This window comes from Rhipicephalus microplus, chromosome 8 (assembly GCF_043290135.1).
Source record: "Rhipicephalus microplus isolate Deutch F79 chromosome 8, USDA_Rmic, whole genome shotgun sequence".
In the NCBI taxonomy this organism is placed as follows: Eukaryota; Metazoa; Arthropoda; class Arachnida; order Ixodida; family Ixodidae; genus Rhipicephalus; species Rhipicephalus microplus.
This window is the reverse complement of record NC_134707.1, coordinates 45,692,349-45,715,245: the sequence shown is the minus strand read 5'-3', so window position 1 is coordinate 45,715,245 and position 22,897 is coordinate 45,692,349. Positions and strand designations below refer to the sequence as shown.

Here is a 22,897-nt window from a genome sequence, read left to right as displayed (position 1 = left end):
CCTGGGGGGTCAAGTCACGGTTTAAGTGGCGCTACGATTGCGATCGCTCTGGTCGGTTGATTTCCCAGTGTGAATGAGGCAACAATTACGTCAACCTTCCCTCACGCAACGCATATCTTTTTGTGCGAATCCACTGTTAAACTTTAAGTAAAAAAAAGAACCGATACAAGTTCTCACACCATATCGCTGTCGATGGCGGAAATGATGAATCGAAAGGGTGTGATTGAAACAGATGGTGAGAAATATTGTAATTTTTATGATACCTGTCCTCTACCTTCTCACTAAGCTCTATTGTGGTAACAACCGGTAAGTTTACGCAGTGCCCTTCTACACAATAGGAATCTTTTCAGCGTTGCTAAAGCATCTTGCCTGTAGTACTTGGTTGTTTGTTGAGTTGTATTCACACGACGGACGAAATCGCGTTTCGGCGTGGTGTATTGCACGCTACTTCACCATACGTAAGCAGTTCTCGCATCCCCAATTCGGTTTGCGCTGAGCGATTTGTGAAATGACGAAAGCCCAAATAACAGTTGGGATCCTCCGAGAGCAATGGTGGAACCCTCGCTCGTAGAGCATTCTCCCCTGTCATCCGAATAGTGGTTGCAGAGGGATCCGAATCATGTCCCTTGTCACGTGACTTATTCATACGCGGTCACGTCCGTCATGAAAATGCAGCTTTAATTGTAGGAAATCTCTGCAGTGAGTGCAGTCAGATATAGTGTCAATATTTGACTGTATTACGTTGTTGCAATATTTTGATAGTTTTACATTGAGTGCTTCAAATGTCCATGTTGAAAATGAAGAAACAATAAAGCGTTTTTTTACTTCTATTTCACCACAGGTGGACATTGTAAAGATGACCGCGAAACTGAAGAATCTTGACTCCAGCGTTGCACTGACCTTGAGCATGACCATGACAGTTATCAAGGGCATCGACATAAGCGCCATTATGCAAGCAGGAAGGCCACATGCAATACATCGGGCAAAATGCGCAAATATGACTGAGGACCAGTACGAAGTGGTAAAGGCTGAAAGCACACTAATGATAAATGCTTCTCTATTTGTAGCACCGTGGAGTATTGTGCATGTATTTGTGCACCCCATGGTGCAAGAATACTTTAGGTGAGCGCACATCGGTACTATCTGGTGCCCGATAATGTGATCCTTCGAAATGAGTCCGAGAGATTGCGCTACAAATTTTGCCCCGGTAAAGTCCCTGGATATTTTTTGGAAAGTACCGACATCCTTTTAACTGAGCCGCCACCGCACCGCACACCCCTCTTTTCCACCTCTCGCCTCTCGGGCTGCCACGAGCAGCGCGCGTGTTATCAGCGGGACATAACATTCTTGATATGACAGTAGCGCGAGCCGAGTTACAGGGCCAGCGCCCACACGGTGGCCGTTCATAAGAAGATATAGATAAGGATTTGTACACTTGGGAGAGGTGGCTTGGACAATTTGGAGAGGAGATTGAGGAGAGTGTCAGTACTTTCTTTCTATAAGGGACTTTATGCCCCGGCTTCCCTCACCCTGTCAATGTAGCAAAGCCCCGTACGTGGAAAAGTAGCGGCGCTCGTTTATCATCACCCAAACACCCTCGCAGCACTGTGAACTTCCTCCCTTATCACCTCCTCTTTCAAGGCGTCGCTTTATGCGTGTCGCGCGGTTCTTATCGCTCGATAACCCTGTTTCCTCAGATTTGGAAACCGTCGTCCACGTGCCGGGTGTGCTTTGCGGAATTCGCCAGCAGCCCGCCACGGTCCTCGGTCCGGCGAGCCATCTATCGGCTTGCCGTAAACGAGAACATAATTGGTCTCTACCCACTAGGCGCTCGCTAAGCGGCGTTCCCTTACCTAAAGTATTCTTGAACCAGGGTGCGCCCGCCGATAATGCTATGGTTTTGTATGTTGGGGCAAGTACGTGCCATCGCTCGTCGTCAGCGAGCTGTAATCTATTGCTTCGGAAAAGCGTGCCAGTGCTGACGTTTCTGAATCTGCGCGCACTTGTGTGTTTAGCCTAGATGCCTTGAATATTGACCGTTCATGTTCTTGTTAGAACCAATATTCTTTTTAACACGAAATTGTTTTATCACCGGGGTACGTGAAGAATTTAGTGACGTAGTTTTCAGATTATAATGACCTTGACAGAATTGACGCCACCAATTTACCAAGAAGAAAAATGTTTTCAAAAAAAGTTTTCACAAACGCACATCCAATCTCCAACTCTCTGGCCCATGGTGATACGAGCCCGGCGTTGCACCAGCTGAGTTGATGAGGCTTTTTTTTTCTTAGTCTGAGCTTATGAGGAAGACTCTAGATTTGAGGCATGTTTGTTGAGAGCCTCCCATCTATCTGCCTGACTGAGCTAATGAGGCGGGTTTAAAACGCCCTTTTATCTCTCACATATTCTCTTCCACACCGTTCCTGAGACGGAGGATGCTGCCGTTTATGAACGCTGAAGAGTAGTGATTTGACATGATCTACTAGAGGAAATGAAGAATGATTCGTCGATGATGAAGTTAAAAGTTTGGTGACTCTCGAAGTTTCGCGTTTAAGAGTTGAACGCGATAGTAATATTCTTTTCCTCTTGCGTACGTCACACACGTAGTGTATGAAATATTTCTGAGTTCGCTGTCCACCCACTACTTGGCCTAAAGAGCACAGTAGCGTGTGTGCTTCTTGTAGTGGGTGGCTGGCTTTAAACTATGAAATCATGGTAATCCCTTGTTCTGACGGCCGATGGCAATCTACGCTTGTACCACGCATCAGTACTGCAATATTTCATGCTCTATTGAGAAGCATACATACAGAACGCGTACGTTTGTAAACCTTGGAAGTTACTTCCTCTGTATTTCCTAGCAGATGAAGCTATTTTGACTGTATTCACAAGCAGAAGCGTGGTTGAGAGGTAGGACACACGCTTGCCATGCAGACGGCCCGAGCCCTGTCTTAACTTAGACTATGTCTTTCTTATTATTAATTATTTGATTTTCATATTTATTAAATTTTTGCTCATACAGAGCTTCTAGATTTGTCGGTCACGCAACTATGGTGGTTTTTTGCTCATTACAAATGGCGCCGACAGGCGCCGATGCCTGGATCTGTGTGAAGCGAGCTCTTTAATGCTATCGCGTTCCAACAAGACGTCCGAAATAGCGCACCAGTGCCAGATCTTGGAGACAATAATTAGAGATGTTCTATGGCAGTTACTTCTTGACAACACTGCCCACGCTATTTTTGCGCAATATGAACGCAGTATCGTTTTTTGCTTTTCACTTGCCCCGCCGCAGTAGTGTAGTGGCTAAGGTACTCGGCTGCTTACCCGCACGTCGCGGGATTGACTCCCGGCGGCAGCGGCTGTATTTTCAATGGAGGCGAAAATACCGCAGGCCCGTGTGCTTAGATTTGAGGGTACGCCAAAGAACCCCAGGTGGTCGAAATTTTTTGTGCCCTCCATTACGGCGTCTCTCAAAATCATATGGCGGCTTTGTGACGTTACACCCCCATATATAATCAATCCCTTCTGTTCACTTCGTGTTAGTGCCTGATGGCTCATTGCCGCAGTAGTGCAGCTTTCTTGTGCCCCAACGGTGTTTTACCGCCCACTACTTTGCTGAGGTGCAGTAATGTAGTCTATGCATGAGCACAGGTGCAGAGTTCTCGTATACCTCGGAGTGCGCACCATGCAATTTTGGCATACCAGATATTGCTGTTTAATAGTTGCTTGTTCGTGTCATTCTTGCGAGGAACCCATAAAGTGATGTGTTCAGGTGTATGTTGAAAACTTCCACAGCGGGTTAGCCATGGTTTGAGTCTTTGTTACACGCCATCGAGAGGTCGTTCTCGCCGTCAACCTGGGTGCATCTGCCCCAAACGATGCATGTTATTGTTCCAAACACGAATAGATATCGTACGAACTTTCATAATGTATACATCATAGGAACTGCTTCTGTGAAGATAGTTTTACCTTTCGTGTTATACCAATTCTTGGGAAGAATGCATCAGCCACGTTCTTTATACGCCTCCGCCTCACAAGCAGGATACTGACATATCAGTCGTGAAGATAGCTTCGCCATTTTTTTAGCTGAAGGGCACTTTAGGGGCCCGGATGTCGCCTGATGTCGCTTAGTGGTGTGCTCAAATAACCAAATTTGGTCTAAAGAGGGTGCTACAGGTGAAAATTATGAATAGGTCAAGAGAGGCCGTGACTGCATCGCAAATGGCAACTCTTCTTCCCGTCATGGATGCTGGACAGGCTGCACGCTTCGAAAGCTAGGAAAGAGTCGACACTCGGGAAAGCCGTTTCCACGTCACCACGGAAAGTTTGTTGGTTTTAACCAAAGCTATGTAGCTGTAACGGGGTTCACAAAGAAAACGCCTGGTCACATTGGACTACTTTCACATACTATCGTGATCAGTATGAACTCAAACATGCAAGTGCATGACAAATTGCCACAACACCGAGATAACGTGATTTGTAGATGGTACTGCTCAAACCAGACGCGAAAGGACACTACCACTTCACTAGCGTTGTGGGCAAATGGTAGATAATTGCGTGGAATGGGTCGTTGGCGATGGTAACACAAGGAATAATGCACGAAAAGCAAAGTGAGTGAGAGACATGTATGAAAATGCGCTGCGAAGGCCACCTTCATATAAGACAGGCATGGCATCACGGCAGTCTATGTCATATTCAATATTCAAGCAGCTACAGAGGCTGATACGTTATTGCGTGGGGCTCCGCGCGTAATGTGAGTTCGTATCACTACTGGCCGCCACTAATGCGCTATAACCCTGCCGTTTTACAGCAATGAGATGGAGTAGGGAACGTTAAGTGATAACAAAAGCGCACCACTCTTCCCGCTTTGCTTCCGACATTGACCACTTCGAACCAAGCATTGTAGGATGCGGGGTTATGTGTCAAGCGCTCGCACCTTCAAACTGATATTGCCCACAATAGTACATCTCCATTGCGATGTAAAGTATGCAGCGTAAGATATACCATCGTCCTTCAGGTCTCGTATGTGGCTGAAGTCACTGTATGCTCTTCAAAGACAACTGCTATGGCTGCATTCATACATCATTGTATGCTTCCGTGTTCACAGGTGTGTCGCACTTGGCTTTACTCGGGAAGTTACGCTATAAATTACGTGCATTACCTGCCGGACGGCTGCTGCAACTTCGTGGAAAGCCAATATCCCAATGAAGTACTCACCTTCGAAACGCCGAAATCCATAGAAGACAAGGCAAGGCAACTTTTATTACGCAATTCCATCTATAATGTTGTTGCCTGCACATAGACATGAATTGTTTTACAAGAGATCTCGAAAACTCAGCAGTAATAGTTGACAGTAAAGTGAGAGTTCACAGGCTATTTTTTACCACGAGAAGTTACTTCACCAGCCATCTATTCAGAATAAAAAACAAAACGTTCAAAACGAGTTTTATGTAATGCAGTTTCATTATTCCTGAGCCCATCTGCCTGACTCTATTACCAATCTACTTTCTTGGTATACTGAATAAGTGCGCACATCAGCTCACACAAATAATAACTTGACCATTAAGTTAAACGGAACAGATGGAGGCACAATAAAAATCAGTTAACATGTATGGGGAGGGTTTTTACAAGCAGAAGGCTCGGTTCAAGCAATACAAAAAAATTACTTTTAGCAGAATTTGAGGAACAGCGCGTGGTGATTTATTGCAAATCTTGAACTGTTGCCTTGAAAAAGAGTCGCAATAGATTTTAGATTTATGCATAGGAGCTTCACCTTCCAATGCTATATTTCTTGCGCCTTGTCCGAATTCAGGTGCGAGCCGCTTACAAAATCGTTCGTGACGCTCCAGTGCTAAGTTGGCTTGCGTACAACGTGTCTTTCAACCTTGCATCTAGCATATGCGGCGGAATAAACAGTCGTCTGCGGCAGTTCAGAGAACTGATTGAGAGCCATTGACAGGTGAGCAGATTATGTACGAACCGGATACGTCTATTGAGTATTCTTATAGCTGTTCTGGCACGCTGGCAACATGGCAGGCTTCCATATTAAAAGGAAATGATCTAAGACGCAAGCAAGAAAACCATGGCGTTTTCTCTTTTTGGCATTCCTTGGCTAAGATTTTTTTATTCCCCATCGGAACAGTTCATGACCCATAGTTTCCTGCTCACATATATCACCGAGCATTGTAAATTGGTGTGATTTTTGTGGTGACGTTATGAAGAAACTGTCAAACAAAGAACTAACCACATATCTGACTGTCTCGCTGGAAATGTCCTTGAAGCACCACAGTCGTCTGCCGGTGGTACTAGACGAGTCCTAGTCTCTTCCGCGTGACACATGGCACAGCGCGAGATATGGACGCCATGAGACAGTGATGTCAGGATACATGAGCTTGTGCCGAAGCTGCAAGCCTTTGTATCCCTTGCCAGGTGGCAGCACCAAACCGTCGAAAGAGAGCTTTTAAATGTGGAGCATTGTTTAGTCGCAGGATGTCGCGCTTTGGCGTTGGTGGTGGCGCCGTTGATTCCACTACTGCGCATGGTCATGTCTCGTGCTGGCCCAGGAAGACACCCGAAAGACTGTCACCCCTCCGCCCCCTCTTTCGCCTCGCAAGGCCGACGCAGGCAGCGTCTACTAGTAAACAAAAATGACTTCTCACACTGCACAATCGTTCAAGGGCCACCTAGTATATGTAGGCAATGAATGGGGCGTTAGAAATTCAGTCAAAGGCGTGATTTTAGCGTAGCACCAATGCAGTAATTCAGCACCAGTGCAGTAAATTCAGTGCTTGCAGTAAATTCAGTGCACCAGTGCAGTAAATTCAGTGTTTTTAGCGTAACACCAGTGCGGCAAATTTGAGTTTCTAAGTGACGACGAAAATGCGACAGAAGTATTAGTGTCTCTTTTATAAGATTTTTTGTATGACTGAAGTAAAACTGACGCAAACTTACGTTTTCTTCTTTCACCTTCTACAGAAAGCGAACCCGAAGAGGAACTTCGTTCGGATTTTTACAAACCTACGCGTGCAAGAAAGATGTAACTTTTAGGTTATTATTGTACTAATTAATATATTATTGTTTATATTTTATGGAAGAATAAACATGAGTTCAGATTTGAATATTTGACATAAACCTGAAAGTCGCTGAATTTTGTGACTATACGGGGCATTTCTCGCTTCCTCCGGGTTGGTGCAACGTTTAATGTTGCCCGGTACGCGATAGCAATATTCGACAACTTTTCGTTACAGCTTTCAAGGCAGGGAAGTTTTTGGGTTTCAATTTAAATTCAATCGTCCTTTTTCTCCAGTTCACAATCTCTTTTCACGAAGCGTTCTTCTTCTCTGTCTCTTGTGTATCTTTTTGCCAAACTTCAGAAATTATCCTAACTTAAAGTAGAAGTGAATTTACAGCGCCTACACCGAAAAAAGTAAAATTTACAATTTTTTCTCATTTCCAAATATATTTAAAAGTGTAATCAGTGCCGATTTTTAACGCTGAACATGCCATTTTTTTTGCAGGCGTATTCTAGTGCACAGTAATATAAAATCCTAATAAGAAGTGAATAATAAGGTTGGCGTACTTTGCAACGTGCTTGATTTTACGCGTATACTTTAAGCAAAAGATGGTATCATACGTGTTCTGTTATGAGTCACTTTTAATGAATAGCTTACAGCAGTAGAGAACAATGAAAGTATTCATGGGTCACGACACATTACTGTAGTGCAGTAAAGTTTCATCAATTTTATTCTGCTAGTATAGTGTCAGACTAGGTCATGAAAATGGCTTGTTGACAAAATCTTGAAAAAAATGTTTAACAATTTCAAACAATAGCTACACTGTATGATTGGCGAGAAGAAAAAATATGAAAGTACTATGACAATGTACCTTCAACGTGACCGTTTGAAACAAGAATATTATACTGTCTTCATAACAAGGCAACAACCATTTTTCTCGCGACGTAGTATCATTTGGAGGGTGGGGTATGTGAACAGACAAAATGTTTGCATTAGGAGTCTAATGATGCTTGATTTTATTCGGTGTTCAAATTCAATAGCACATAATGAAACTATCGAATACCTTCAAATACTTCCCAAATAATCAGTGCCGATGACTAAATGCAAAGAAACAATATCTTGGGAAATTGAAAGAGAATACTTCGTGTTTTGATTAGTGAAATGCATAGATGCTTGCTGGGCTAGCTTTCACGATAACATCGCAACATTATTACCGGATGTAAAACGTTTTACATTAAACTGCAAGGCTGCCATAGCAAACGTGTCTTGAAGGTACTCTCGTTATTAAGAGATTCGTGACGCTCACTCATGAATCAAATAGGAGGCAAAGGCGTATGAGCAAATGAATAAGCTTTAATAAATGTTTTTTGGGGTGAGACGTGAACAAGAGGGGATTAACCTTAGTCCCACCACATCCTACGCCGATGGATATGGTGGTGCCTCAGGGCGAATTGCGTTTTTTTTTCAAGATGTATTTCTTGTTTTCTTCACGTTAAACACGCACTTTGGAGCCAATTGGTTTGCTCCTCATTCATGCCAACGCGGTTTCTTTCAAAAAATATTAGCGAGAAGGTTAGGCCACCCACAATCTAAAAAACTGGAACTGAAAGTGAATGTTGGTGTCTAGTTTAGGATTAGCTTGATATGAACAATTTGGGGCTCTACTTTCACTAATATCAAGTACGAACATGTAGTAATGGTGTACTACCATTGACAGCTTGTCATATTTGGTCATAATGGTCATAAACATCTAACTAGTTGAAAGCGCATCGTCGGGCATACCTTTACACCCAAAGACACAATGTGGTCCTGTCCACCTACAAATCTACTTTGTTGAGTACTGTGTGTCATTAGGTAACGTCAACAGAAGCACATATGATATGCCGAAACAAGTTCTCATCAAGCCTGGTCTCTACAGCGCAAAAAAAAAATGAGGGGCCACGCATAGCGAATTTGTTGACGGATTAGATGCTGGAAAGCAGGACAGAAAAAAAAGAGCAAGTTGCTACTAGAACAAGGACACACAATAGCAATGTGCAAGCTGAAACAGGCTGCAAATACGGCACTCCAGATTACGTTGCAAGTAATGGGCAATATGGCAACCAAACTTTCCGTACGTAAGGGCCTTCATTTTAGTGGGGCCCATGTGACTGTGCGAGGGAAACGTGGCCAGGGGACCCTGCGGAAGTCCAGTTCAGAATGCACAATTTTTTATTGTACTTGAAATGGTGTAGGATGAATAACTTCGCACTGCGGGACCTAATCCCTACAGTTTTTACTTAACTACATATTCAGCCTTCGGCCTTCACAACTCAGAAATAAAACATGTAAAACAATAAGGTCCTAAAATGTGTTGGAGGGCCCAGTAATTTTTATGGTCACGTCGACCCCTCAGTTGTTGCCTTGGCACAGCGCCATCTGGCTGAAGAGTAAAGATTTTATGGGTAACTGAGAAGAAGGATTATAAGTAAACGTTTGTTGTTTAAATCCGACCAATCATCAAGCGAAAGAATGTACGAGGCAGGCATTTGTAGTATTTATGACTTATATGGGAAGGAAGTAAGGGGCGGAGACGCCATAGGCAGTGACGTAACCTCGATGCTTCGAATAACGCATCCGATGTTCCAATAATTCAACTACGGAGAAATTAATCCTCCCATACCCATCGTCGAGTATAAAGGTGCATTATTCAGATACTACTCAGCAGCGCTGCTTATGGAAACGATGACCAGTGTGAAACAATGAACTTTTTTCTGCATGAGTGACGTGGCGTGTTATTCTGTAACGAGCTCGCAGGTGACAGCCCCAACATGCATACAAAATAAATTTTGTGGGAAGACCGCCATCACCATAGATGAACTGGCCGACTATGAAACAAGGGAAGTTTCATGGTACAGTTAACTTGTACGTACACAAACGAAAGAACAAAAAAAGTAAAGACAGCGTCTTGAGAAAACGTGTAACGATTTAGAGTACACAGTAGTATACTATAGGAGAGCATATTGATTGTGTATGCGTTTTTCTCAGATTACAGATGCCGTCCTTGCTGGTGGTATGTTGTCTATGTTAGAATTTACTTCCATCATAATTACGTTCGAAGTATCACAAGTAACGCTATATTTTCCTTGGCTTGATTGTGTGTAGGTTTTAATAATGTGCGGAAGAAAGAAAACGATCGCTTCAATTATCGGTGTGCTATTTCTTCACAGCAAGGCTCTCATTCTGGCAGATTTTGTGTCTTAAACAATTGTCGGTCATCTGCGAGTGCAATCATAGCTTCATGCAAAACTTTAAATGATGGTTTAGCTTCATCTTCAAGTGAACGTGACAACATATTGGAGCACCGTTTCTATCACTTTCACAATCGCTAATGTCTAACTTTCCGCAGACACTTCTCTCAATCTAGTGTCAAAAAAAAAACGCTTATGCGCAAAACGTGAAACATTTAAAAGGGTTAGCTACCGGAAGCAAGTACCAGCAATTACTATTGGAAGCACGTAGGCATTGTGGACCATTTTGTTAAGTGGCGCGTAAGCACTTCACGAAAATCCGCAACACATATTATGATAGATAGATAAATAACTGTCACGGACGGCTATTTTTGGCGACACCGCGTCACGGCAATTAACGGGCGCCGTACTCCCCGACTGACCGTGAGAAACGGCGGCGCATGAAAGGGAACCGATAAATGCAAAATGGGGTGCTCTCCTTAGAACGTCGCCGCCGACAGTTAATCCTTTTGGAACTGTGGCGACGTCTGCAAGGTCGTAGAAGGCCGCGGTATACCCCGAAGAGGGATTAGACTACAAGATGCACCGACTGAGAGCCAAACGTTTGACCGTTCCCACGGGGAAAAGCGTGGGAAACGCGCTGGTAGCCAAGCCGTATGACAACAACCCGACAGGTTGTCACTCTCGCTAGTTGCGGGCCCTCTCCCAATTAAAAAGGGGTGGGGTCAAAATATTTTTGGGGCGGAGTTTCCCCTCAATTAAACGCGCATGATTGGACCCAGGTTGAGGTCTCTTGTCCCCGAGGAAGAGAGCGAGGAGACACGAGGGGGATTTAAGCGCAGGGTTTTGCCCCGCTAGGCAGACTAGTCGCTGACCAAGATGGTGTAGAAACAGATCAACAAGCATCTCTTCTAGAAGTTTTTAGTGTGGCTCTGTATCGGCTGGCCCCCTAAACTTAGCCGTTCGTCTAGTTGTGACGCGATATTAACGTCCGCGACATAGACATCGGGACTTCGCCTCGAGTTAGCTCAACCTGCTCGAAGTCACCTGCAAGCACTAGCCTCCCGGAGCCACCAGCGTTGCAACACCGCCGACATCGCAGTCGTGCCAGAACTCTCTTCGACTTCTCGCATCCGATCGTCGGGGACACAACGCTGCCGGTCATCACACGTATGCCTTCACCTGTTTATATCTTCGAACTTTCTCCTCTGTAGTTCTGTTGTGTTAGTTGTGTAGTTTGTAATAGTCTCTCTCGTAAGCTGATTTATTGTTTCTGTTATACCTTTCTTTAGTTGTATCAAGTGTCGATGTATTTTGTTAGTTGTATTGAAGTGTTGTATTAGATCCCTGTTGCTGCAATATCCCTAGAGTAAAGTTTGTTTTGTTTTCCCACGTCTCTGATCTCTTCACTGTCGCTGCTTGCGTACGGAACGAACCAACCTGCTGTCATTCCCGTCGCCGACTTCGCGCTGGCGACGCTAGAGTGGCAGCTTGTAACAATAACACTTAATAATATTTGTTGAGATTTAACATTCTAAAACCACTATGAAATTATGAGAGGCGCCGTAGTGGAGGTCTGCAAAACTTTTGAACACTTTCGGTTCTTTAACGTGCACTTAAGTATAAGCACACTGGCCTCAAGCATTTTCGCCTTGATTGAAAATGTGGCCATCATGGCCGGGATTTGTGTGAATGAGTGACAACTTTTATTCATCGAAAGGGGTGAGGGGTGAGCGAAGCGAAGACAAGTAGGCTACTAGTCCGTGCCTCTCGATCACGTCTTGCGCTCATTCCAGGGTCTGTGTTTGCGTGTCCTTGTCAACGCGGCAAAGAGCCTCCCATTGTTGCTCGGTAGGACATAGAGCGTAGGGTGTAGGCGAAAGAGTTCGGTGGGCGGGGGATCGTCCAGGCAGCCCCAGGGGATGTAGTTCAGCGAGCCACGCCACTGCAAAGGCCACAGCGTAGATGGATCACAGGGTGAATGAAGTAGAAGACGAGGGGCACGGAAAGGTGTAGGTGTGTAGGTCTGTAAGTGGCTTCAAGTGACCTCAGACAACTTGGGAAGACTGACGTGAGCAGGTGGATAGTTGTATCGCTCGAGGCTATAGCGCAGGGTAATGTCGGTGTAAGTGACCAGGAACTCCGGCACCGAGGAATTCGACTTCGGAAGAGCCCACTGGTCGGTTGAAGCATCCCCGAGCGTGTTGGTGAGCTGTCTCGTCACTGGGGTGACCAGAGTGGGCGGGGACCCAGATCAGTTCAAAATGGTGCTGCTCATCATGCCGCTGTAGTGAGTGAAGGAGTCATAGGGTGGTAGGCGAGACAAAGCCTCGCTAGAAATTCGGAATGGCTTGTTCGGAATCACTGAGTATGACGTGCGTGTCAGCCGAGGTCACAGCCAGAGGGATTGCCAACTCCTGTGCTTCGATGGCATAGGGTGTTTGAAAAGTATTCGCCACAACTGCAGGCCCAGAAGGGGCTGAGGAGGGTGACATGAAAAAGACTATGAAGGCGTCTCTGGGTGAGTTGTAACGGGTCACTTCCACCTAGGCAATGGTCGGGCGATCAGCATACTTGGCGTGAAGCATGGTTGCTCGGGCGTGGGAGCGAGCGTTGTGGTGGCCCGAGAGCATATTCGAAAGCAGCAGCCGAGATTCGATGCTGCGACCAGCGGGTCAGCAGCCAAGTATCAACGTTTATTTGGGTACAAAAGATGCTTTGTGCCTTTTGTAAGGGCAAGAGGGCGAGCCACCTGCACTTTTGGACAGAAAGGCCAAGCCTCATCGCCGCAGTGTGACGTCGCGGGCCTTGTGGAGAGTTTCGGGAGTTTTTAAAACAAGTCATGGCACTTAAGACATGAATCAAATTAAGGCTTCGTCAATCCGTGCTCAGTGTCGTGCTGAAAGATAGAGGCACTTCCAAGACATGCGCTCAAAATTTCCCACCGCTCCACAGTGGGGACATATTAAAGAGTGAACACCTCCATGTATCCACCAAGGACGGGATATGACTATGTCTTCAGGAGCCTAGGAGTAACAGCCATGGGCCTCACGAGATAACAATGTGGCAAGAAGAAATCTCTGCGACTCAACGGCTTGCAGTCACTAGTGATCTTGTTTAAGGTAAAGAGAAGGTCTCTAAAGCGGGGGTTGTTGGTCTCCGAAAACATTTGGACTAAACCCGTCACCGGTCACATCCGGATCAACGGCTTCCCAGCGCCTAGCGCGGTAGCAATACCTCGTGCTCGGGCATATGCTAACTATTTAACAATGTTCAGCCTGATACTTTGTGGCCCACGTGTATAATTAAGAAATATTACAATCCAGTTGCTAGCAGCAAGCTTAGCTATGGCATGCATGCTGTTGTGATGTTTTTACAAAAAACAAAAAGCACGTGTCATATAATTGGAATAAGGCCGCTCAAAAAGTAAGTGACACGGTACTACGGTACTTTAGTTTTTTAGGAACAATGAGATAACAGTTAGAGTACAGCGTGTTCAGACGAAGAATAGAGGTTTACTTACGCATGTGCGCACGATGAAGGATTGTTAAACACTTATAGGGTCATTTGCCATTTTGTGTTACAGTATACATATGAAAGATCAACGAACCCATTATAACGCATGCAAGTAGCAGGACATCGTGTGCTATTTAAAAAGGGATGTAGCAGAATTGACCCCGTATTTGAATCAAGCTTTCGTTTATAGTGGTTGTCATGCGTACCCTGATCATTCTCTGTGTCCTCGCAGCTCTTCTCGTAGTTCCTTCATATTCAGTGAATTCATGTAAGCACATTTTTTGGATAGTACAGCGTAACATGATTTGAATGTTTCAGTAAATGCGCTGCTAAATCTTTTTGCCACGTTTTGCTTTGTGTGTTCAGGTAAGAGCAGCCAGAAAGTGTTCGCGACTATATTAGGAAAATAACGAAATTTTGTATAGTATAAGACAGACCCTCCATGCACCACGACTGTATTTTTTTCATGGGCGTGCCTCTTATTGGATGAAGCAGTTACTAACGCCATACGAAGAAATTAGGAATATGACAGACTGTAAAAAGTCTGAGTATTTTTATGTGCTTCATAAGTTTAAATATTTTTGTGCCTTTCATAGATTTTTTTGCTATCCCCAATACATTTCCCAATAATATTCATGTCAATATTAAAAGATTGCTCATGTTCTGATGCAGCATCAGCATTTGCTTTAGAGCAGAGAATCCACCTTTATCTAAAAAAAAATTGGCCCCGTATCTGCATGTTTCACTGCAAATGCCGGCAAAAGACGATTGTTTTGTGTGAGGACAGAGTCGACAAAACGTTTTTTTGATGTTCTGCGCGAGAAAATCGGTGAATTGTATTCTGAAAGCGCTGCGATAGACAGTCTCGATCCGTGCAACGAAGGCGAACGAGCGCTTCGAGGCACGTTAGACACGAGCGCCATCTGGCAGTTACTTTCTAAAACGAAGGAAGGCGCGTGCGCCCGCGGAGAAACATGTGCGCCTCACCTGTCTCGGAGGCGATAAGAAGTAGAACGCAAAGCGACGGGCAGTTGATACCACCGTGCCGTCTTAGCAAAGGGTTGAAAACAATTGCCTTTTTGAGCATCGCATTGCACTGTCAGCACAGCGTGATCAACGCTACGGTCTTGAGAATTACTTGTGTGTGTCTTCTCAAGTACAAAGGCATACATACAAAGCATTGACGTGTTGTTATGGTGCCTCAGATATGTGCAATAATTGCTTAATTGATAGTCACACAAGTATGAACGCTGAAACTTGAGCAATATTGGTGGGTGCTGGGATGCGGTTGGCCGTTTGACGTTTCGTTTGGTGCCATTAGGGGGATCGTTACCGCTGACAGACAAACCTACAGACAGACAGACAGACGGAAAGACAGACGGACCAAAATTTTGGCGTCGAAGGTCGCCAACAAAGACTATTGTTTTTAAAAAAGGAACCGAGGTAGCATTAGCTGCAACCCATTCCGGGGGAAAGGGGATGAACTATGCGGGCACAGGTGCTTTCTTGATTCTTGCCCGACGAACACCGCTGCCCCCTTCTCCAACTTCAGTGAGTTTAAATTGCCGGCTATGTGCACAAAACGAAGGAAGACATTTTCGGATGGTACGCAGGCAAGATATTTGGTGATGAGGGTGTTTTCGAGCTATAACAAATGGATGGCACGTGAAAATGGCTGAATTAGATAGATAGATAGATAGATAGATAGATAGATAGATAGATAGATAGATGGATAGATAGATAGATAGAACTGCTATTTGTAGATGGTGGCACAGCCGAAAAAATAAGGAGGACAGAGAATCTTGGGATTATATTACCCTTAACCTAAAATGCAAAAGAAAAGATAAAAGTTCTGACCATCCTTTTTCCATAAAATTCATGTTCGTGCCGTCACTGCGTTATAATGTTATTGACAAAGGTCAATTTATCGAGTATTTTAATCATTTCTGCATTGATTATATTACCGGCTTCAGCCCATAAATCGCAATTGAAAGAGTGGGAATATTCAATAAAGCGATGGTCGGAACAGATGAGAGGTACAATATAACTAAGAATAAAACCATTTACATAAATAAGAATAAAATTTCCGGTTAACCGAATTTTGAACTATAGTCACAAAATAATTCTGCGGACGTGAAGGAAAGTTACCAGGCATTATGTTACGTAATTGCATAGTGCGGGAAATGAACTTGCTTAAACAATGGCGTTTCAATGATCTAAGATACTTGTCTAAGATGATTTTTATTGAGATGAACTTGTAAGCGCTCTGCGTTGAGTTCCGAGCGTCACCGCTTGCCGCGCACTCGCGCTTTTTTTTTTCAGTTCCTTCACCCAGCCCAGAACGTGAAAATATTCGTCTCTCGTAATCATATGGTGGTTTTGAGACGTTAAACTCCACATATCAATTACAGAACGTGGAAATAATCGATAATGCTGTACATAATTGCACCAGTGTGAGCAGAAACTATGGCAACGTTATGCTCGGGGAAGTTCGTTGAGGAAGGCTAAGGCAAATAATAGAAAATCTGCGTTTGAGGAACCATGTGGCATGTTAAATATGCTGTGCAAACAGTCAACTGACCCTACATCAAGATTCACCAAATAAGTTTCCTGTTTCAGTTCTCATGAAGATGATGTGCGTAAGTTGAAATCGCACCAACAAAAGATCAAACAGGCAGTGGTCTTCGCAACAGCTTGGTCTCTGGAAAGAAGGACGCCAGATATTCTAATTGTTTCTGGCTCTTCGCAGGCGCTATTGTTGGAGCACATCATGTAAATGGAAGCACTGTGATAGATTTTCTGCGCCTGCTGGCAATAAACATTTTTGCGATACTGAGGAGTAGAAACATTTATTTTCGGAAGAAGGAATGGCGCAAGCAGTGGTGGTTGGTTCATCCAGATTACCAAAACGCGAAATGCATGGTCGTGCTGAAAAAATTACATCTGTTCGGTGAGGTCGCAACATAGCTTATAACGAATGGTAGATAAAAATTTATCGTTACTCATTAGAGCAGTCATTTGGTGCTTTTCTAAAAAAAAAGAAGCGCTTACGGAAAACTTCACTGTTGCTACAGGCTTTGATCACTGCGATATTACAAGTAAACCACCATATTTCAAAATTTCGACTGTGAATCTGGCAGGAACTGGCACTAAAATTGGTGCGGAGAGGGTGGTCTCGGCTGATCTCACTACTGCCAAAGCGGATTATGCACTGTAGTCGCCGTCGAATCTCTCAGACTGAACGTGTCGTAATTCTGGTTCAAGAAGAACCATTGAGGCTAGGTTGTGAAGATCAAGGTTACTTTTTGTAAAGGACAAAGCAACTGCATTTTATAAATAAACTCACTTTTATTTCCCCCACGAAGCAGAAAAAGAGATAAAGCAATCGCTCAAATGCTTCTGGCTGGCAATGGAATCAAACAATAACGTCATGTAAATAGACAGTTATTTGCGTAAAGGCAATTGCTGAAACTTTTTCTTAATAGTCATTCGCATAAATTGATAATAACATGAAGTGGCCTCAGACTAATCCTTGTTTAAACTCGGAACCTGCTTTTAAATTGACGACTTTGTTGAATTCATGTCAAAATACTAAGGGTCGAGTGTGAAGGAAAGGGGCGATTGAGGCAACCAGATGTGGGCACATAAATATTTATTCAGAGTAGATAATGCTCAATAACTGTTGATAAAGTATTTAATGATTTGTTTTTCATTAGCGCGCATTATCACCACTTTCGCACGTTTGGAGGATTTATCACTTTGTACTGAAATATAGTGCTCACCTTAACTAATACACTAAATACCAATTAATGCATGTTTAGATAGTAGCGAAGAAATTATAAACGACAAACTATATGAACAGCATTAATTGGAACAAACTTTATTACTTGCAGCACTTTAATGTCTAGGGGCTCTAAAGGTCACGTGTGTTGTCTTTTATATTTCTCATTGAGAAAGGATGTCGAGGATTGTTAAATCTGAAAGGTGTCTCAAAAATATAATTGTTTGTGCATTGAATATTTCCGCTTTGTTGGACAGTTGATGAAATTGGAGGCAAAGCTGCCATAAATAAGAATAACTACATTTGGAAGGGGCTAAACTTACACCTCTGAGAATTTTGAATTTTCAAAACACTAAAGCGCTATAAAGAACCAAAAAATACGAGTAAGATAACAGAAGAAAAGATGAATTTTGTTTCTAATTTTTAATTGTAAAACAGCCATATTTTGCTATTGTTGTATATTATTCGTTATTTTACTTATTACTACCATCGGAATTTCCGACAAACTTTAGCGTCCATCCAAAGCGGCATCTAAAGTCGTAACAAGCTAGTGCTACACAGCGGGCGATCGCTTGAGACCACAAGCGTTGTAGGTATGGTTGCATTGGGAGCGCGACTTTCGAATATGTGACCCACGCACAGTAAAGAATGAAGCAATGTAGCTGCTTCAGCATGCGTAAAGCCAGTTAGCAGCGTGTTTCCTGAGGAAAAATAAAAATCACTGTTGTCGTAAGAAGCCAAAAACTCTTTGGCATGCAGCTGATCGACAATAGCGCGAAAGGTACGAAGAACGATAGTCTTGCTCTGTTGTTAATTGTCTTGTGTGCCTAACGCGCGCACGAACACAAATAAAGTAGGATTAACACCCCTCCTCCCCTCTATCTTGGAAACGACTTCTGGTTACGCTCTACACCCCGTAACTGTTCCAGGCTGAGAATAGTCGCTTTTCAAAAGGAACGTCACGTGGTACCTTTATTGACGCCACATTCGTGGTGACGTGGCGAGGTGATCTCAACTCAAATAGGCTTTCGCGCTTACCTTTTGACGAAATGAAAATGTTTTCGTGCCAACATTTCCCAATAAAATAATAGGTCATAGGTGCTCGTATGCAAGACAATCAAACAGGACAGGCACCTCGAGGTTTAAAAACTTGATGTCAGGAGCCCTCTAGCCGATGGCGACACGACTTCTAATTAGGAGGCTGTATTTTCACGACATAGAAAGCTGAGTGTCAGCTTATTAGCAATGACCTAAAAATGCTTGGAGATTAATTTTCGTCTCAGGTCGCAAGGCATGAAAAAATTTTAAGCTGAGCGAAGTTCGAGCTAAATATGTGCAAACGTTCAATAAGCGATCCGAGACTTCAGGAGAGGTTGATTGTTATAAATGATAGCATGTTTTTCGTACCTACTTATTCAGCAAATTTTCGGTCGAGATTACTAAATACTGCCAGCGCCATCAACAGCGATTTAATGAAGGGAGTATTTGTGGTGAAACGTTTTTTTATTTGTGTACTTTCAAAGTAAGTTATTGATATGCTTGCCATCTCATCCTCATTCCCCAATTTAGGCTGCCTAGAGGAAACTAAAGTAGGTCCCTGCAGAGCAAGTTATAGAAGATGGACCTACAATCACAAGAAAGGAACGTGTGTACTGTTTATCTGGGGTGGCTGCGGTGCTAACTGCAACAACTTCAAGAATTGGCGCTCATGCAAAAAGCATTGCCATCGACGTCGCGCACAAGTACGACCACGGCAATGAATTTGACGAACTGTATCCAGTACGAGTTTAACAATAAAAAAATCCGCGATTTAATTATTGCATTGACAATGAAAGCAATGTTCTATACTGTAAGAACCACAGGTGGTTGAAATTTCTGGAGCCCTTCACTACAGCGTCCCCCATAATCATATGGTGGTTTCGGGATGTTAAACCCCGCATATCAATCAATCAATCAATGTTCTATACTGTGAAGGAGCTATGACACGTTTGAATGAAGCATTCGGTCAAATAAAAGTTGCAATATTTATTTTATGTTTGTGTACTCTTTTATCATTACATGCTGGCAGAGCTCGCCATCAATTATACGATGTAACCAGGCGTGAGCCCTAGCCCTTGGCTGCATCTACTGTTAGCAGTGGAGGTCAAGGTTACGCACGCTTGCTACGAACGCTTGTGCGTAGACAGAAATAACCTAGTCTAAGCACTACCTGAAACGAAATTACTCTACAATCATAGCAGACACCATGATGAATCGCGGACGCGATTCCTCTTTTTCTCCACTCGCCAACATTTTGCATTACGTAAGCGAAATCACGTGTCCTCCTGTCAGTCCCCGTTTTGAACCACCTGCCATAAGCAGGCTTCATCATGTGTCTTGTTTTTGTTTGCCTCCCATAATTTAAGCCCTATTTACATTTGTTGAGGTGACAATTTACCATAATGACCCCAACGATGTGGGCAATGCAAGCTCTATATTGACACCTACAGCGTAAAGAAAACTTAAGAACACGTCTCGATGTCATAGTTGGACAATCATTTCTGACGATGTTCATTGTATCAAAATTATTCCAGATGATAAATTTGCCCAGAGGTTGTTCCCATTCTTGATTTTATTCCTAAGCGGATATCTCGTTTTGGCTGTCCTGGCGCGGCACCAACAGACCTTTGACGTCAAATTGAGTCCATGCTGTTTACATCCCTTATTCGCACTCTCGGAGCCAGACACTGCTGTACCACTGCATATCATCCGTGCGCCAACGGCATGATACGATAATGAGGTTTATGAACGAGTAAGTTTCAGTAGATAGATATATATAAGGCGTCTAACGAATAATATATATATATATTATTCAGCATCATTTCATGACAAGTTGATTAACAAATAAAAAATTGCAACACGGTCACCTTCTCTCCCTCCGCATGCTTCGCATAACGTCGATTCCCAGGTACGTGAAATCGGCCAAATATCTTTCTTTTCATTTCTTTCACACTCTGTGTTCTTCAAATAAAACTTGCAGTTGGGAGTCAGGCCACGTCTGTGTCTCTCCTGTTTTCGTCGATCTCACACTGTAGCCAAAATGCATAAAACACGACCTTATGATAGAGCAGGCAGCTCGTATACGAGACTCAGAACTACAAAACGTATTAAGTGCAGCGTGAGAAATGATACAACAGATTCGCGAAAGCCACTCTGTCTTCAACATTTGTAAGCGGCACCACGGGTGATAGTTTTTTGTTGGTCTGGCCAGTAACATAGTGAAACTATTCATATATTGCACCATGCAGAAGAATTTCTTTTATCGTCATTCATGGGAGAGCCAATGGACCCGCGAGTTCGCAACATGACCATGGGATCATGTGGGAGTAGGCCTCTGCTAACTGAACTGTCAGCAGAAACTAGTTGCTTGTGACACATATGCAAATTAGGTGGACGCCGAGTGCCTGCAAAAAATTATACCCGGGGCACTGAGCAGCATATTTACCAGCCACGTCTACAAATGGAGGTGGTCACTGACAATAGTCTGCCATTCGCGTACTACGAGCTTAGACAATCTTCGAATGCAAGCTCGCAACGTCCAGCCCTAGATGTGCCTGGGCAGAAGGCCTGGCAAAAAACCCAAACAAAACAAGGTGTGCAGATTGCAATGCGATTACTACAAAAGAAGCGAGTGGAAAACGAAGGATTTGGTCGGCCTTGTCAATATACAGAGCGTCGTCTTCATTCGAAGATAGAGTGAACGTCTCATTGGCCACCGTTTGAGAATGCTGCTACGTGACATTTTCAGTTGATGATTCTCAGAAAGTATCGAAACAAAAACAACCATAGCAATGACGTTCACTTTCTTCAAAGCCAGCTGCCTTTGACAGGGGGCGTAGCACGATTTGGCGAGGATCACGGATGTAAAATGAAGGCTCTTACACACCATAAGCTCGCAGTGATGCCATATGGTGTAGTCGGGGAACACAACGATACGCAACAGGACCAGGCAGCGTCTACTATCAACGGAGGAGCCGTGCGAACTCATCTTGACCGACGGCTGCGATTGAACGACACTTTTTTTAAAACCCAGAAACAAAATCTGAATTTCTGTCGCTGCAGCCAGCTCCACTTGCTCCATTTCTAGATGTTCTGCTGTTTCACAGCGTCCACTACAGCCAACGCCACGCAGTCTCCGCCACCACATGTGGTAGAGTAACACAGATGTGCAAGACATCACAAGCCCCCAGCAAGACTGACCTTTGATGAAACCTGCCACAAGCTCACCTGACATTGACTCAGTTGCGCTCAGTGATGTAGTGAGACGGCGGGCGGGATGATGCTTCCGAGTTTGGTACTTGTAACATTTTTGTGGGGGGTGTTCGGGGAGTGTGAGTGTGACTTGGCCCATGATGGGCTATAATTCGTATATTTAAGGACAAAATATACTTGCAATAGTGGTATATACCCGCTGTCCACACTCTCGACTGGCAACCTTGCTATACTTCGAGCCTGTTGGTGGAACATTGCAAGAATTATTGCCACGATGTAAGTGTCGATGCAGCTTGGTAATTGAAATGAAGTCAAGATGAAGCAGCGAGCCAACGTGACTGAGGAAACAGAGCCGCACGCTTCGAGAAGCGTAACCGTTTATATAACCAAGCTTAACGAAAAGAGCAACCATGCCACTCGCTAGGTAGAGATAGGCATCACCAAGTTAAGCCACTGCCAATATTCGTGGTTGTAGAGCGTAAATTAATGATGAGTGAACCTTCCCTTCGCATGCTTGTTAAACCAACAAGTGCCATGATACTTAGGGTCTGTCAAAATTTCTATACAATTCTTTGTTTCTGCTGCGTTTATAAATTAAGTTATTTTGTTTTTTTTTCACTTTTTTATTTATGGAACGATCTAAAGTGCTCGTTAGGAATTCTGGTAGAGAAAAGCAACACAAAAATAATTTTGGTTACATAACACAACACGTAAAACATAAGAAAAATGAAACACATTGTCATCAACGAAAGTTTTGTGACATAAAGGACACATTAGGCAAGCAGAATAATCTCAAAGTGGTTCAATAAGTTTATTAGTCAGCGATCGCTCTTTTATAATGTCTTCTTTGCCAATCTCCTGCATTTGTCGCATTCTGCAGCACCTTCCTCAATTGCGGTTATTCATTTTTTCAAGCTCAACAATGTGCCTGACCAAAGCCACCAACATTTCATTATATTGAAAAGTTATACTGCATTGAATGCATACCTTGCCCTAATAAAGACGTCCTGCCAGCTAAATATTTGTACAAGTTGAAAATTACTTAAAGTGAACTACTAGAAACATGATTCTTTCGCGTAATATTCGACCCTATCAAGTTCCTCTTCAAT

General features: G+C 43.6%; 1 protein-coding gene and 1 long non-coding RNA gene across 2 annotated transcripts; both read left to right on the top strand.

The window, feature by feature from the left end:
* Positions 1 to 846: 846 nt before the first annotated feature.
* On the top strand, positions 847 to 7,113 carry LOC142768496 (uncharacterized). The gene is made up of 4 exons (XM_075870486.1): positions 847 to 1,021; positions 5,105 to 5,245; positions 5,810 to 5,956; positions 6,973 to 7,113. Exons 1-3 carry the CDS (start codon positions 857 to 859, stop codon positions 5,951 to 5,953), a joined length of 450 nt encoding a protein of 149 aa, XP_075726601.1. The 5' UTR covers positions 847 to 856; the 3' UTR covers positions 5,954 to 5,956; positions 6,973 to 7,113.
* A 6,789-nt stretch (positions 7,114 to 13,902) lies between these two features.
* LOC142768495 (uncharacterized) lies at positions 13,903 to 19,570 on the top strand. The gene is made up of 2 exons (XR_012885312.1): positions 13,903 to 14,024; positions 19,107 to 19,570. It is a non-coding gene; the product is annotated as an uncharacterized LOC142768495 (long non-coding RNA).
* The last annotated feature ends 3,327 nt before the right edge of the window (positions 19,571 to 22,897 follow it).

Bases quoted from the DNA above. Each gene is read 5' to 3' on its own strand.
- LOC142768496 (XM_075870486.1), top strand. From the start codon at position 857: ATGACCGCGAAACTGAAGAATCTTGACTCCAGCGTTGCACTGACCTTG. The intron at 1,022-5,104 runs GTAAAGGCTGAA...CCGTGTTCACAG, and splicing joins CTGAGGACCAGTACGAAGTG to GTGTGTCGCACTTGGCTTTA. The intron at 5,246-5,809 runs GCAAGGCAACTT...GTCCGAATTCAG, and splicing joins CGAAATCCATAGAAGACAAG to GTGCGAGCCGCTTACAAAAT.